This window comes from Scyliorhinus torazame, chromosome 11 (assembly GCF_047496885.1).
Source record: "Scyliorhinus torazame isolate Kashiwa2021f chromosome 11, sScyTor2.1, whole genome shotgun sequence".
NCBI classification, from domain to species: domain Eukaryota; kingdom Metazoa; phylum Chordata; class Chondrichthyes; order Carcharhiniformes; family Scyliorhinidae; genus Scyliorhinus; species Scyliorhinus torazame.
In genome coordinates, this window is record NC_092717.1 from 4,706,629 (window position 1) to 4,722,828 (window position 16,200).

The following is a 16,200-nucleotide window of genomic DNA, read 5'->3' on the forward strand; positions in this document are numbered from 1 at the left end:
CCCTCGAGCAATATTGGCCAGTTAACATTTGGCAGACAGAAGCAGTTCCCAGCTACCAAGCCTGAAGGTCAAGTTTTATATCTAAGCCTCTAAGTCTTTGGACCAAGGCAGTGCACAAACCCTTCGCAAAGGTAGTTTAAATATCTTTGCCGGGCCACGACAAGATGTTTCCCCGACTGGATTATCATCCCGTATTGTGTGGCAAAAAGCTGGTTTCAACTTGTAGATTTATTTAATTTGGATGTTGTTTGGGGGAAAGGGGGAAGACTGGAGTTCAGGGATTGTAGATATATTTTGGAACAAGGGGTACATTCTACATAACCTGCGTGTTTGTTTAGTAATTGATGAACCTAATTGTCACAGAGTTGAGTAGTCTTGTTCATGGTCATTTGTCTTTTCTTTCCTTCAAAAAATAGTCTTGAATAATTTACACACGACGACTTGGGCTTCACCAAACCAAAACAAAACTATACACCCCCAGGAACTAGTGTTCCACGTTGGGGTACACTCGCAGATAATAGCAGCATGCTCCGTGACACCAGTCTGTATTTGTTTGAAACCTGTTACAACTTTACCTTTTTCCACTTCTAATGAAGGGTCACGAGCTGAAAGGTTAACTCTGTTTCTCTCTCTACCGATGTTGAGGATTTTCTGTTTTTATTTCATATTTCCAGCATCTGTAGTTTTTGTATTAATGTTTACAACACAATCGGGGACCATTGTGTCCATGCCATCTCTTTGCTGGACCAGTCCAAACCTAATTGCACAACCCTGATTTCTCTCCACAGCCCCTTTATATTTCTGTCTCTATAATCTGGTCCGGTCTTTCGTTTGAACCAGCAGTGGTCTCTGACTCCACTTCCTGCTGTGATGCATTCTACGCTCCAGCAACTTTCTACATCAAGATGTTTCTGCTAACCCCATTCCTCTTGGGCAATTTTAAATTGATGAACCTTTGTCATGGCTCAATTTGTAGGAAATGGCATTTTCTTATTCAATATTAAAAAAGCAGTTAAAAATTTGGTTTACACCTGTCAATGGTTTTCATTTCTTCCCCCTCCAAACCAGTCTGTGTCTGATCAGCCAGCTCATGATTGGTTGAAATCTTTCCCCCTCCCATCTTGATGTCACTCAAATATTGTCAACTTTGAACAATACCTGAATTGTAAGCTACCTTAACCGCCCTAAACGCCTGCATCTGTTTACCTCTTTTCTCTCTTAAAAGCACCTCTTTGACCAAGATTTTGGTTCAGCGAGGGGTGAATCTGAGAAGGTGGGGCTTTCATGAATAATCTCTGCCAGTACGGGAATTAAACCCGCGCTGCTGGCCTCGCTCTGCATCACAAACCAGCTGTCCAGCCAAGTGAGCTGAACCAGCCCTCGAGATGGCAGCTTGGTGCTGGAACCCTGCCATTGAGCACCAAGTTAATTATCATTGCCGTTAAAGCTTCATTTGTGTTGAATCAAGATGACAAACGATAATGTCCAGATTTAACAATCTGCATAGATTTCTATAAATTGCTGAAGATTTTCAACTGGAGCACCGACTACCTGAGGGCTTCAAACATCAGCTCCTGTACTATTCTAGATCAGCCTTACTAACCCAGCATCATTGGTGAAAGTGACTGAACTAATTTAACAAGTGGAATCAAAAACGGTCATTAGGTGTCTGCCGCATAAAATAAAGCTGTGTGCTATTGCACAGGTTGGTGCCAGCCATTGGAGTAGCTCAGTAACGGGATTATGGTATAGTATCCAAAATGCCAGCAGCTCTGTTCTGTAAAGCACATGGGATCGGTGGTAATGTATCAAGAACTGGTTGACAGACAGGAAACAGAGTGGGAATAAATGGGTCCTTTTCCAAGTGGCGGCAGTGACTTGTGGGATACCACAGGCATCAGAGCTTATGGCCTCAGCTGTTCATGATATATGTATAAATGACCTGGATGAGGGAACCAAATGTAACGTTTCCAAGTTTGCTGATGATGTGGAGATGCCAGCGCTGGACTGGGGAGGGCACAGTAAGATGTCTTGCAACAATAGGTTAAAGTCCAAGAGTTTATTTGAAATCACAAGCTTTTGGAGCGCTGCTCCTTCATTAGGTGAGGTGCAGGCAGGTTCACAAACGCGGCATACTTAGGAGAGACACAATTGCAAGATAATTACAGATTGGAATGTGAAGCAAGCGATTCGGAAGGCAAATGGTATGTTGGCCTTCATTGCAAGAGGATTTGAGTTCCGAAGTAGAGATTAGGGCCTTGGTGAGACCTCGTCTGGACGTTTGCATATTATTTGGTCTCTTTACCCAAGAAAGGATGCATTTGCCACAGAGGGAGTGAAGCGGAGGTTGTTGGCGGGACTGTCCTATGAGGAGAGATTGGAACTGTATTCACTCGAGTTTCGAAGGGGCAAGAGGAGATCTGATTGAAATGTCTAAAATTCTAACGGGGCTGGACAGACCTAGATGCAGAAAGGATGTTTTCTCCTGTTGGGGAATTGAGAACCAGGGATAGAGTCTCGGAATACAGGGTAGACCAGTTAGGACTGAGACGAGGAAACATTTCTTCACTCGGGGTAATGGACCTGTGGAATTCTATACCACAGAAGGCTGTGGAGGCCAAGTAACTGAATGTCGATAGATAAGATTTTAATAGCATCAAGGAGTATGGGGGGAAAGTGGGAATTATGTATTGAGATCGAGAATCAGCCACGATCATATTGAATGGCGGAGCAGGCTCGAAAGACTGAATGGGCTACTCCTTGTTTCTATGTTTCTGCGATGCCTACCGTTCATTGCTTTACCCTGAGGGAATGTGAAGTACCACCACTGCCCCTCCGTTACATATGTTCACATCAGAATAATATTTTGTCGTCTTAGGTCACGCTTAAGTTTGGTGCCTTTGTGCCTCCTGGCAATGAGCTGCTTTGAGGGCCGCTCTTTCAGAGGCTGGGGTTGTGATCAGAACAGTAGAACTTCCTTCCACCCTGACTGGAAGCTGTTACTCTTTGTTTCACACCATATGCATTGATTCCTGATGCTCACGGAGGAAACTCTTCTTGAGGAATAAATACTGCTTCACCCAGATTCCCAGAACAAGAAGACAAGGCAATACCTCAGCCGCTTGGTTGCTATGTCCAGTGCTGCAAAGCTCCATATCAAGCAAACCTGTCCCAAATCAAAACCACAAGGTCTTGAGAAAACAGCCCAAATATTGTGTTCAACTGCACGGTTTTAACAACTGTGCACTGATAATACATGGTAGAATTAAAATACAACCTTTCTTTTGCACAACTGGACAAATCCGTGCAGGCAGTTTTGTCAAAAACCATACCCATTGTCATTTCTTATTTCATGAATAGTTTCCATTCAAAGTCCATCCAAGTTCATGTGGTGAATTCAGCGGATACTGAATCATGATGGAAAGCCTGAGAGCTCCCTCGAGTGGGGGTGATTGCAGTAGCCTTGTGTCAAAAAAAAACAAATTGAATTGTAGATTGCAATGTGACATCAACACAAAACATATTAGCCAAGTAGTTTAAAGGAATATCACTTCAGTTTCTTCTGTCAGTGGCCTCGCCATAAACCTTTCTTCATGATTATGTTTGAGTTATCGGTTTGAGTTGTTAGGTTTATTTGGGCTGTCATCCTTGACAAAGCTGGGTGTTTGTTCGCAGCTATGTAGCTTTAAGCGTGATCACTCTGATCAGCTGCTTCTGTTCACATTCGTCTCACCAATAATTAATTTTTTGTTTCAGAACATCAAAAGCTGTCAAGTATGTCACGTATGTCAATACATAAGATACTTGAGTAACAAAGCTTGAATTTAAAATGAGCTCCATTTTGGTCAATATTTGAAGAGTAGTTTGTAGAACGAAGGGATTTTGATGTGTTTCGTCTTCATCGCCCTCTCAAAAAAACCCACCTTGTATTTCACACCTGTAAAAAATGGTGACAATTAATAAAAGGATCTGCTTCTGTTAAAAAATCTGCTGATGTTAATGAAAGTTATCCGCTTTAGGAACATTGTGCTAATTGAAGCTATAGTGGTGCTATTCCCATGTATTGTGTGCCATATGTAAGGAAGGGTCATTTTGAAGACCTATTCTTCCACAAGTCTTGAGTAAGATCATTAAAACATAGTAATTGGAGAGCAAATTGACGTGTTTGCTAAATTTTATTCTACCGTAATCACCCTCCCTCTTCCCTGCCCCCCAACAAATAAACTGTGATACATGGAAATTGCTCAATAATGTTCATTTGTAAAATCTATAGCATTAAGTTCCTACATCACTGCCAAATAAAATACTCACCAGTCACATCACATTACTGCTGCAATCAGTTTTTAAATATATATATATATCCCCCATGTTCAAATGTGATATATGTCTGATGTGAAAAATCACATACGTTGTTAACTAATTGTATTTTACCCTGGGGGTTTGGGGCACAAATGTTGCCAGTTCATTTTTAATGAACCACAGTTAAATCTGCTGTACCCGGTAAACCAGATTGTTTTCTGCAGTTTACTATGGTTTTTCAAATGTTAAGTGAAAGTTTGCATGTTTTTTCTGTATGGATGTGGGGAGAGCTAGAAAGGATTGGGACAACAAATCTACTGTCACAATTTAGTCAAGCAATTTTAAATCAATATGTAATCCTCCTTTTTTAATACATATTGATTAGTTTCTAACCAGCTGCAGTGTATTGATCCCAGTGTGGAGGAGCATGCACCAGCGTCAAAGCTGTTATGAACAATCAGATTTGGAAAATCACTAAGTGAACAGATTAATTTGCTTTTGAGAAGTTACTGTGTAATGTAGTCTCCCAACGCTTAACCTATTTTCCAGATTCTTGAAGGGCAGATGCTCGGTGCATTAATTCCTTACGCCTTTAGCTGGCTACGGCTGTCAGATTTGGGAATACAACTTTTTTTCTTCCGTAAATTGAATTTAGCCGTAAGCTTTTTAATTGATGCGTTAACAAATTAGACAGGAAAATATGATTGGATAATGTCCATGACCGTCTACACGTAACTTATTGTTTTAAATATAAACATATCTGAATATTAATGTAGACTTATTTAACATCTTTCCTCAAACCCTGAGGAATGATTTAAGGAATCCAACCCAAGCTGCGGTTGTCAGGTGAATGTCGTACAGGGAATAGCTTTAAGGATAAGTTGGAACGCTGATGCAGTTTACTTTGGCAACGTAACAGAAATAGGGATATAGAACAAACTCTCCTCTGTTATAAAACTGGCCTGTGTGGAAAGGATCAGACCACTGTATACTATGGTCTTGTATTCTTTATTTCATAGGTTTGAAGACGCCAGTAGTTAAAGTGCTATTTGTATTCTCCTTCAGTGTTACAAGAAAGACTAGAGTGAACAGTTCACAGGCTGAGTGCTGTGACTCAGTATAAAATCTGCTTGCTGGGAAGTGTAGCATAAAGATTTGATTGTAGGGAAGCTGTCAGCCACTTAGAGCTAACGAGTGTTCAGCCCATCTCCACATACAAAAGATTTTACTGTTTGAGGTTGGTGCGAAAAGCCTGAGTTTCTTTGCCAGCCCCTCTGAAGGTTAGTTAGACGGTTATCATCCTACACCTGATGGCAACCCATCTCCGATGAAAGCTGTTAAATGTGTTGGTTATTATAATGATGGAAACAAGCTGTTGGGAGCCAATTGTGCCATTTAGATTTGCTGAATGCACATTTTGTATGAACCAGTTTTTATTCAAACACACTTGGGGCCTGAGGGTTTGTTCGTTCTAAGATGGAGTCATGCCCTTTTAATATGTAGAACATTATAGTTATATGTAGCACAGACTGTTTGGGATGGGGTGGGGAAGCTCCTGGATGTCTGATGTCTAGGCAGCTTCGCCACAGTTTTTAGTGATTTTTCTCAGCACAATAGCTTTGAATTTGGCTCAATGAATTAGTTGTCCTGAGATTTGCTGCAAAAAATTAAATGTGAGTAAACGCCAAATGAGGCAGACTAAACTGAAGTACACTCCTAATGGAAGTTCTTGTTGTACCCGACAATACTTTATATTGAAGGTCGTAAAATTAAATCCTTGGATCGCTTTTTGGCTTTTATACCGATGGAACTTAGTTTGTGATGGTAATAGTAAGGCCGTGGATTATGTCCCAGGTTCGATTCCCGGCTTGGGTCACTGTCTGTGCGGAGTCTGCACATTCTCCCCGTGTCTGCGTGGGTTTCCTCCCGGTGCTCCGGTTTCCTCCCACAAGCCCCGAAAGTCATGCTTTTAGGTGAATTGGATGTTCTGACTTCTCCCTCCGTGTACCCGAACAGGGGCCGGAGTGTGGCGACTAGGGGATTTTCACAGTAACTTCATTGCCATGTTAATGTAAGCCTACTTGTGACACTAATAAAGATTATTAGTATGTGCCAGATTGTGTAACCTGTTGGTTTCTTGCTCCACACAGAACTCACATGCAAGATCTGAAGGATGTCACCAACAATGTTCATTATGAGAACTACAGGAGCAGAAAATTGGCTGCAGTTACATACAATGGTGTTGATAACAATAAAAATAAAGGACAGTTGACCAAGTAAGAAACCTGTTTTGTCCTCTTACCGTTTGGGCAAATTCTTAACCATTTCATTTCTTTACACAAAGTAAATGGTGGCCAATCAAAACTGCTGAGGGGATTTGCTGAAAATGTTCTACTTTCCTCAAAATTCTTTCTCTTTCTTCATGGTGTCCTCCGTTAACAAACATCTGGAAACCTTATGTAGTCTGCTGTGTCTAAAATGTCTTGCTTTTGTTCCACGTGCACAAAACAGTTTGTGATTTATGGTTTTCCTAAAGTTTGGCTATTCAGCATTGAAAGAGTGCAATATTCTGGAGTGAAATTATCTGTGGTAATAATTGTAGATGCTTTAAAATGTTTTATAAATGGGAAAACCGGTATAAAATGTATTGAATATATGTTGATCTTGTCTATCTCATAAGGCAAAACTCTTAGTTGTTTACTTGTGCCTGTGTTTCTCATCTACGTTTAGAGATGCAAAGCTTTGGGCCTCGAGCTCATAGATGTTTATTTCTGCAGAGAACCTTGACACATCAATATTGCTATCCCATGCTGCAGAGATTTTAACCATTTCTTCCTGTGCCTTACCCATGTCATTACCTCCTGTCTATCCATTTGGTCATGGCCAGCTCCAAGATCATGGCCAATGCCAATAAGTGACCTGCGGTATTCCCCAGTTCATCAGCTTGCACTGATGCTTCACTTGGTGTCGGATTACTGAGCTTGCACACTTACACTCATTACAGTGACGAGACTGAAACTGGTAGCTCATGATATGTCAATGACTGTGGTAATGAGCCAACTGTTTAGCTGTTATTGTTCGACTTTGATTTTTAATCTTTTAATTTCACATTTTTTAGTCAGCCAACTGATAGATGTGACTGTAAGATGATGTACATTTTGTGGCAGTGTTCTTGGGCCCAGATTTTTAACCATGTTATTTTGTATGAGTGATATAAAGGAAATACACATTTTAAAACACATGGAGTTTGAAGACAGTATTTCGGAAGGTATCGGATCTTTTCAAAAACTGTACAATTGTAACAATATAGAATAATTCAAATGTTTACATTGCATTTAATTGCTATCAAAATTTGAAGGCTGCTTTTTTGTAGCTTTAAAGTTCATATTGAGTGCGCTGGCCAGAAGAAATGCTGTCTTTGTAAAGCTGAAATAAGTTTTTAAAATATCAAAACTTCTAATAATTTGGAGTGAAAAGTGATTGTGAGTCAAATTGCTCCACACCAACTTTGTCAGAATATCTGTGATGTGCAAGGGAATATGTCGCAATTAAATGTCAACTCAGGTAAATATGGTGAGCAGCACTAGAATTGGAAATAGAGTTGTGCTACTTAATGGACGTAGGCCAGAGAAATGGAGCAGACAGTAGAATACTTTTGTCCATCTCGTTTCTTATCCAACTGATCAGTTTCATCAATAATTAGTGCAGCCAATACCTTAACCATTCAGATGTTATTCTGGCTTCACTGTCTCTCCACATAGCAAAACATTACTTTATGCCAATTTATTTTTCATGGGTAACAGTCTCCCATAGCTGAAACCCACGAACAGTTTACATTCGGAATTCTTTAGCCAATTCAATTAGTCCTCCACACGTTTTGAATTATAAGGCTGTGGGACCGGATGGTTCAACTTGCAGTCAGATACCTTGCACATCATGGGAAAATCTGAATCTTTGTAGAAACAAACTGTATTCTTGGATGTTACGCATTTGCGTCATTGAATGAAATTGCATAATGTCCGATTTTAAATGTTTTATTTCACCTTTATAACCCCTCCATGTAATTTAATGTAAAACTGTGTTTTCCTCATCCTAAGTGTCTGTGTATCTGTTTTTTTTTAGATTTGACACAGTTGAAGGCATGTAAGTGGTTGTTTAAATTATTTGAAAGAACTTTCCAACATTTTTAGCATCAACTTGAATTTCAGTTCCGTTGGACACGAGTATTAAATTTCTGACGTCGGGTGGGTTTTCTCGTGTTATCGCCACAAGTGGTCATAATTGTTTAAAAAAACATTGCTTGTTCCAAAAATATTCCCTGTTATCAATAAGATACTTGATTAGTGATAAAAGAAGTGAATGATCAAAATGGCTGGACCTGATGTCTTGGACCAGAGCGCCAATTTAAATATTTTCTTTCAAGTTAAGGCATTATCGGATTATATGGACATGTTAACAAAAGTTATGCAGATTGACTTTTTAAAATTCAGCAGTGTTATTTTTGGAGCAATCTTTACCAACTTTCTCTGCTTGTTAAACATTAATTTTCTGGTAATCGTAAGGGGAGCTGGCAGGAAGGATGAAAAGGCTTCCACAGATCGGTGCTTGTATGCAAGTCTTTGAACTGCTTCTTGCTTTTTTCCTCTCTCCCACAGTTCTACAAGTCCTTTTAGGAGTGGAGGCCGTAGCAGTACCATGCTCTGGACCTTCTGCTTCCAATCCCCTTTTGTTCAATGGAAGCCGTAAGGTGCAGCTTCAATGATTGCAGTTGATGTTAATGGCCTAGTTAATGATTGCATTCTTCTGATGGATATCTAGGAAAAGTGGAGCCACGTGATTTTAGTCAAAGGAAAGACGGTGGTGTCGTTCCCCAGCACTGTTCTACAATACAGCCAAATAACCTCTTGCTGGCCGACATTCCCTTTGATATGCTGTTCTTTGTACTAAATGGTTTCCATCAGGATGACTGGAACTTTTTCTTCAGGATTCAACTGGCTGGTTTTGCATTCCCTTTTTCCTCTTTTTGTTTTCCTTAGGCATCGATCACTTGGCTTTGGGAATGATGTGATTTTGTTAATAATTAGTTTTGAAGAGACTTGTCTTGAGAGTAAACTTCCAGACAATGTTTCTAAAAAACAATGGAGTGTTTATTAGATTGTGATCAAAACAGAATATAGATCTCGTGAAATCTGGATATGTTTTCATCGGGTGTCTACCCCACTGGAGCTCACTGCTTTACAAGACATTCCTTCACTCATCTCATTGAATCAAAAAATGTTAGTCGCATACTTTACATGTCACATTCTGTAGAAAGTTGAGCTAAGTTGTTCATGTACCAGATTTCCTGCATGAAGTGAGCATCTATTGGATTTTGGCTCCATACTGTTTTGCCTCAGTTTTCTGATATTTTTCATTCCATGCCCATCGATGGGTAGTTTAACCAGTAAAATCAACGATGGGGACTTCTGACTCGGACCTTACAGTTTCTCCAGGAAGTCATAGGTTTGTAACTGCAGGTATTGATCATAAAAAAACTTGTAAGGAAGCCTGGAGGGAGAATAAGCTACTTGAAAAGCTAAATTAAACAAGTCCGTGCATTCACGCACATGTTTGTAATGTATTCACAAGAGGCAAATCCCATCTTCCCATGAGCTTTTCATGCTGACTGGGAGTGAGGACAGTGATTTCTCCAGAGACTTGAAGAAGACTTTCCTATTCCATTGCCGTAGGTTTTGGGCTGAAGATTGAGATGGTGTGGTAATCATTTGGTGGAGTTGACATGCTTATTATGGCTTGGCACATTTGAAACAATTTCCTGATTTGGTTCTTCTACAACTCAAAATCACATTGATCCTATATTTTACATCTGCTGTTCATGTATTGTGTACATTGTGAAACTAACTCATTAATCCTCTTTACTGCCCATAGAAGCCCTCTGGCTCAGATGGAGGAAGAACGGAGAGAGCATGTTGCAAAGATGAAGAAGATGGAGATGGAAATGGAACAAGTCTTTGAAATGAAAGTCAAGGAGAAGATTCAGAAGCTGAAAGATTCGGAGGCAGAGGTATTTACCACTCATGAATGTAAACTCCTTTACAATTTGCAAGAAAGATTGTATTTCTGATGTCTGCATCCACAGATTTCAAAATACGTGTTGCTTATATTAATTTGCCTACGTGCGATCATTTCTCAAAGTACAGTAATTGTCGAGCTCTGAAGTTTTCTGGGGTGGTTAATTAAGAGTCTGTCACTCCAGATCTATCTCTCTGCTGGGGTGTTCCACTCAAGCTACTGGAGTTGTCGGCACATATTTTCAAAATATATAATTCTCAGGGTTTGCATGCTGCTGATGGGGCAGCCATTTATTTTCCACCCTGTGGGTGTGGGTCTGGAGTCACGTCCAGACCAGTTAAGGATGGCAGATTGTCTTCCCTCAAGGACATCAGCGAACCAGTTGGCTTTTTACAACAATCTGTGATGGTTTCATGGCCATCATTTCTGAGGTTAGCTTCACATTCCAGATTTATTAATTGAATTTAAATTTCATCAACCGTGGTGAAATTTGGACTCCTGTCCCCTGGGCATTAGCCTGGGCCTCTAGTTGACTAGTCCAGTGACATGACCACTACACCAATATGTCCCCCCAAAATACGTCAGCATTAATTACAACATTCTGACAGCTCATGGTCACACTCAGCTTTATAGAAAGATATTTTGATGAATTTGCCAGTGGAAGGATTTGAGCTCATGTTCTCAAAATTATTAGTCCAATAAGATCACCACTGTATTCTGTAACTGTATATTCTTGCCTAATGCGGAGTTCACATTCCCTCCCTGTGGGAAACCATTTCACCCACGTTTGTGTAACCTGTTTTTATAATTGAACTCTTTAAGCCGCGGTGTCATTCAGCTGAGTCTGTGCTCGATCTGTCTGCGTACCTCTTCAGAGGGTGGACCTGCTTTGAAACTTTATTTGCTGAACGTGCAAGCTTGTCCCCAGAGACTGAGTGGTTCCTTGATTGCTCCTCTTTTGGTTGTGGGCAGGGAGGGGCGTGGAAATTTGAGAAATCAAGATTGTGACATAAAGCTGATGATTCGTGTGGACATTGGCTCAAATTCCCCAGTACTGTTTTCAAATAAAATATTACATACATTACCATTGGAATGCCAAATGGAATAAAACCTTTGGCTGTTCAAAATTGGTACAATTTTGCCTTCTGTAATTCAGGTATATATTAATAGCTAAACAGCTTGTAAACTGTGAGCGTGAGTTGCACATTTCACTGGGATAATTTAAATTTTTGAAGAAATAAAACAGTAAATGGACTATGCTTAGGTGGTTGATAACTAACTTTGGAAAATGTATACATGGAGTTCCCTCAGCGTTACTTGATTTGAATTGACTTTTTAAAATAAAAACAATTAATTACCACTCGATCCTCAATATTGAATTGAAATTTTGAGATACTGTATTGATTCCTTCCCTAGAATTTTATTTGCTAGCATTATTTGCTCGGCCATTTAAGAGGGCATTTAAGAGCCAACCACATTGTTGTGCGTCTGAAGTCACATGTAGGACAGACCGGGTAAGGTCGGCAGATTTCCTTCCCTAAAGTACATTAGTGAACCAGATGGACCTTTACCGCAATTGGTGACAGCTTTTCATGGTCACCATTCCTGAGACCAGCTTTACATTCCTGATTTATTAATTGAATTGAAATTCCACCAGCTGCGGTGGTGGGATTTGAACCCTTGTCCCCAGAGGTGTAACCTGGGCCTCTGGATTACTAGTCCAGTGACCATTATACACTACCGTCGCTTTTATTCTCCTCCCCACCCCCCGAAGCAGGATGTACCTTTGTGTTCATTGTAGCACCACAGTACCCCATAACTAAATGAAAAGATAATTTAGAATGTAGAAAAAAATTAGCTTCCATCAAAACAATACATGAACATGGGAACAGGATGCGACCATTTAGTTCCTTGAGCCTGTTCCACCATTTGGTGGAGTCCAGGCTAATCAGCACCTTCGTTCCCTTTAATCAACTTTGCCCCATATTCCTTGCAAAAAATCATCAATCTCAGTATTGAAAATGTTTGTTGATCACTCCCTCCCCCTGACCCCCATCATGCGCATGTGGTATTTGGGGTGTGGAGAATTGTAAATTACAATGCCCTTTATGTGGAGAAAGTGCTCCCTGTTTTCACTTCGACATGGTCCAGCTGTCATTTTAATGTTATGCTTTCTTGTTTTAGACTTCCCACCAAAGGAAATAGTTTCTCTCTCTATTCATTGAATCCCTTTATCGTTTTAAAGACATTGATTAAAATATCCTTCAACCTTCTAAGCTCAGGAATGCGAGCTACGTTTCGATAATATTCATAATTTAGCTCCTTCTGGTGAATCTATACTCCACTTCTCCCTCCCAAGGTTGATGTACGCTTCTTGATAAACCGAGCATAGTGCTCCAGGTGAAAGGAGACCTCATCATGCACACACAATCCTGACTTGGAACTATATCGCTGTTCCTTCAATGTCACTGCGTCAAAATCCTGTAACTCCCTTTAAACAGCACTCTGGATGTACCTACACCAGATGGACTGCAGAAATTCATAAAGGCAGCTCACCACCACCACCTTCTCCAAAGGCAATTTCGGATTGACTGGCCTTGTCAATGATGCTCATGTCCCATGAATGATTTACGTAACTGTTGGGATTTCGTCCCCACAACCCAACGATGTGCAGGGTAGGTGGGCCCGCCACGCTAAATTGCCCCTTCATTGGAAAAAATGAATTGGACACTCTAAATTTATATTTTTTAAAAAAGGTTAGGTGAGGTTACGGAGTAACTGGGATTGGGCTTGGGTAAGGTGCTCTTTTGGAGGGTCGGTGGAGACCCGATGGACCGAATGGCCTCCTTCTGCACTGTATAGATTCTATGAATTGAGAGAGACAGCAGCTTTTATGCTGTGGCATTTATTTTAAATGTTTGCAGCCATATCAGTGCAGCTTAGGGATTCTCCGTTTTTAAAAAAAAAAAAAAGCTTTGTTAATCATCTTCAAAAGAAAATGCTTTGAGTGGGTGGTGAAGTGACAGCTTATCCTCACTGCCTCCTTCATCTTGTCTCCTGCAGTGAAATATCGAAGATTCATTGCTGGAGTGTGAATTGAAGAGTTCTGTATTTTTGTATAACATGGGTGTAAGAGGCAGTATGGGTTTGAGGGGGTATGATTTAAGCCTGCTTTAATGTAATTACTTTGTATCTTGTAGCTCCAGCGACGCCATGAACAAATGAAGAAGAATTTGGAAGCACAGCACAAAGAACTTGAGGAAAAACGTCGCCAGTTTGAAGATGAGAAACAGAACTGGGAGGCTCAACAGCGTATTCTGGAACAGCAAAAACTAGATTCTACCAGGTACACCACTTCACACACTCACGCTCACACTATCACTTTTAGGTTTAAATAATTGACACTGGCTTTAGTTGTTGCACAACACGACCCCTTGATTATGCCGTAGTCACTGCAATTGGCTTTTTGTTAATGGGAGTTTCCAACTTGTTCATCCAATCACAGAGCCTTGAAAGAGATGCAAATGTCCAGTGGATTCATCGGGGTTTATATGACCGGCGGTAAAATTTACTGCTCAACAATGGGGCAAAAAGTTTTCCTGCATTGTGCTGGCAGCAGCTGGTAACGTCCGGCAGTACCATGGGTCATGTTGAGCCTTCAGCTTAGGCTTCTGCCTTTGACCATGAATGAAAGAGAAAAGATGATTTGCATTTATATCACCCTTTTAATGATCTAGGAATATCCAGCAGTCAATGAAGTGTGGTCAGTATGGTAATGTGGGAAAGTAGACACCGACAATTTGCACTCGAACAAACAGTATTGTGAGAAACCTGGCAATCTGTTTCTGTGATGTTGGTTAAAGGATAAATGTTGGCCCGGATACTGGGGAGAACTTCTACATTCTTCAGAATAGTGCCACGGGATATTTTGCATCTATCCTGTGGGAACAAATGAGGCCTTGCTTTACTGTCTTAATCATTGGACCGCACCTCCAACAGTGCAGCACTCCCTCAGCACTCTCCTGGACAGTCAGTCTGGGTTTTTGTGCTCCGGTCTCTACAGTGGGACATCAACCCACAGCCTACTGACGCCAAAGGGGCACCGATGCCCATTGCACCTGGCTACAAGTGGAGGCTGATGCCCACAATGCCCCTGGTTACTTCCACAAATTGCTGCTTAAGAAAGAGCCTGACCCCAAGACATTTGTCCACCATTGTGCCTGTAACCTACTCCAGCTGAGACCAGCTAACTGATCAGGGATCAAGTGTGGATATTAATGCATGTGGCTTTTAAAATATATATATATATATATATATTTAGTTCAATTTTCCAGACAGTTGATGGTGATACAGAAATGTTCTTTTATTTCAAAGGACCTTGGAAAAAAACAAGAAGAAAGGGAAAATCTTTTAAAACATCTGAAGACCACCAAATTATGCCAATTTGCCAGCCCTGGACATTTTTTTTCTTTATTTTGAAAGGATTCAACTTTGCACCTATTATCTCTATAATGTTAATGTATTAGCATGTGAAATGGCCAACCTAATATTATGTTTGTACATTAATTTCTATTTTTAGTCTCTGGAATAGGAAGCTAGAAAAGTCTCGAGTTATCTGGGGTAATATATGTAGAGACACAACATCTGAATTTTTTAAAAAACCTGATGCCTCCCTTTTTATGCAGATAAATGTGTTACTGTCATGCAATCATGTTCTGGTGGTTGATTGTTTACAGAATATTAACTGTTCTTCCATAAATGTGGGAACTTTGAACGATGTTTATAAGAAACAGTGCTATAATTTGTTGCAGCTTCAATCTACTTCAGAAATCACACAAAACCTCATACAATGCAGCTATAACATAGTCTTGTCTTAACACATTTCGGTTCTGGGGGCAACACCAGTTTCTTTTCCACCTTTCAGTGTTTTCCTGTTCCCACAGCTAGGGCTAGGGCTTGTGTGGAATCTCAACCACTTCCATTATGTGTCGTCTTAGATTTTTGCTGTTTCCATTGAATAATTAACGTTCTCTAGCAAAACATTTACCTTTTTTTGTAACTGCTTCATTTATTGTAACAATTAATTTAGATATTTCATCATATATTGCCCAGCAAAATGCTGAAAAATTTGAAAAAAAGCATAGCTTTTGTATGTTAGGAAATAATGGGGTTCAACAACATGCTTTCTCTTGCATTTTATTGTAACTGACTAAAGTACTGCATTTACACGTAAGCGCTGGAGCCATAAATGCACCTTTCTCCAGCTAAGTGCAGTCAAGCTTGTATCTCCTTACTGAATGGAATTCCTGGTCTCCGAGGGTTGTGGGGAGGGTGGGTGGGAGGGAGGGGGAAAGAGTCACATTTAGCTGTATACATGTTACCCATCTCTGTATTTTTATTTGTATTGTACAGAGTCACATAATAAAACAATGTTGTGATGACGTAAATACTTTCTGCAGCAATGTGATTTTTCTTGGCGGTGACTGGCTTGCGGCCATGTTAACAGGAGTCTAATTTGAGTTTGCAATTGACCTGAAGATTATATTTCGGTACAGGGATGGAGATCAGTTCCAGTATGTCACTTAGGGCATTAGTGAGACTATAACTTGTGTAGTCCAACCTGCGATGTCATGCGTGTCACTGAAGTTTTCAGTGTGTGGTTGTTTTCAGTGTGTGCAGTGTGTAAGAAATGAAAAATAAAGATGGGCATTTGTACGTCTTTTATGACCCCAGCCCTTGACAGACACTCGGGTACTTTGAAGTGGAGCCATTTTGTAATGGAGAAAATGTGGCAGCCAATTTGCGTATAGCAAACTCCCATAGGGATCA

The 16,200-nt window shown here is 40.4% G+C and overlaps 1 protein-coding gene across 2 annotated transcripts in view; it reads left to right on the top strand.

Annotated features, from left to right (window-relative positions):
* The window catches only part of LOC140385067 (septin-7), a 155,433-nt gene extending 139,615 nt beyond the window's left edge, over positions 1–15,818 (top strand). Inside the window, exons 9-13 of one of the 2 annotated variants that reach the window (XM_072466868.1) lie at positions 6,450–6,575; positions 8,422–8,442; positions 10,228–10,363; positions 13,572–13,717; positions 14,746–15,818. In XM_072466868.1, the coding sequence (XP_072322969.1) occupies positions 6,450–6,575; positions 8,422–8,442; positions 10,228–10,363; positions 13,572–13,717; positions 14,746–14,785 (469 nt within the window). In that variant the 3' untranslated portion in view covers positions 14,786–15,818. The remainder of the gene's footprint in view (positions 1–6,449; positions 6,576–8,421; positions 8,443–10,227; positions 10,364–13,571; positions 13,718–14,745) is intronic. The other variant, XM_072466869.1, reaches the window with a different exon arrangement.
* Positions 15,819–16,200: the final 382 nt, after the last annotated feature.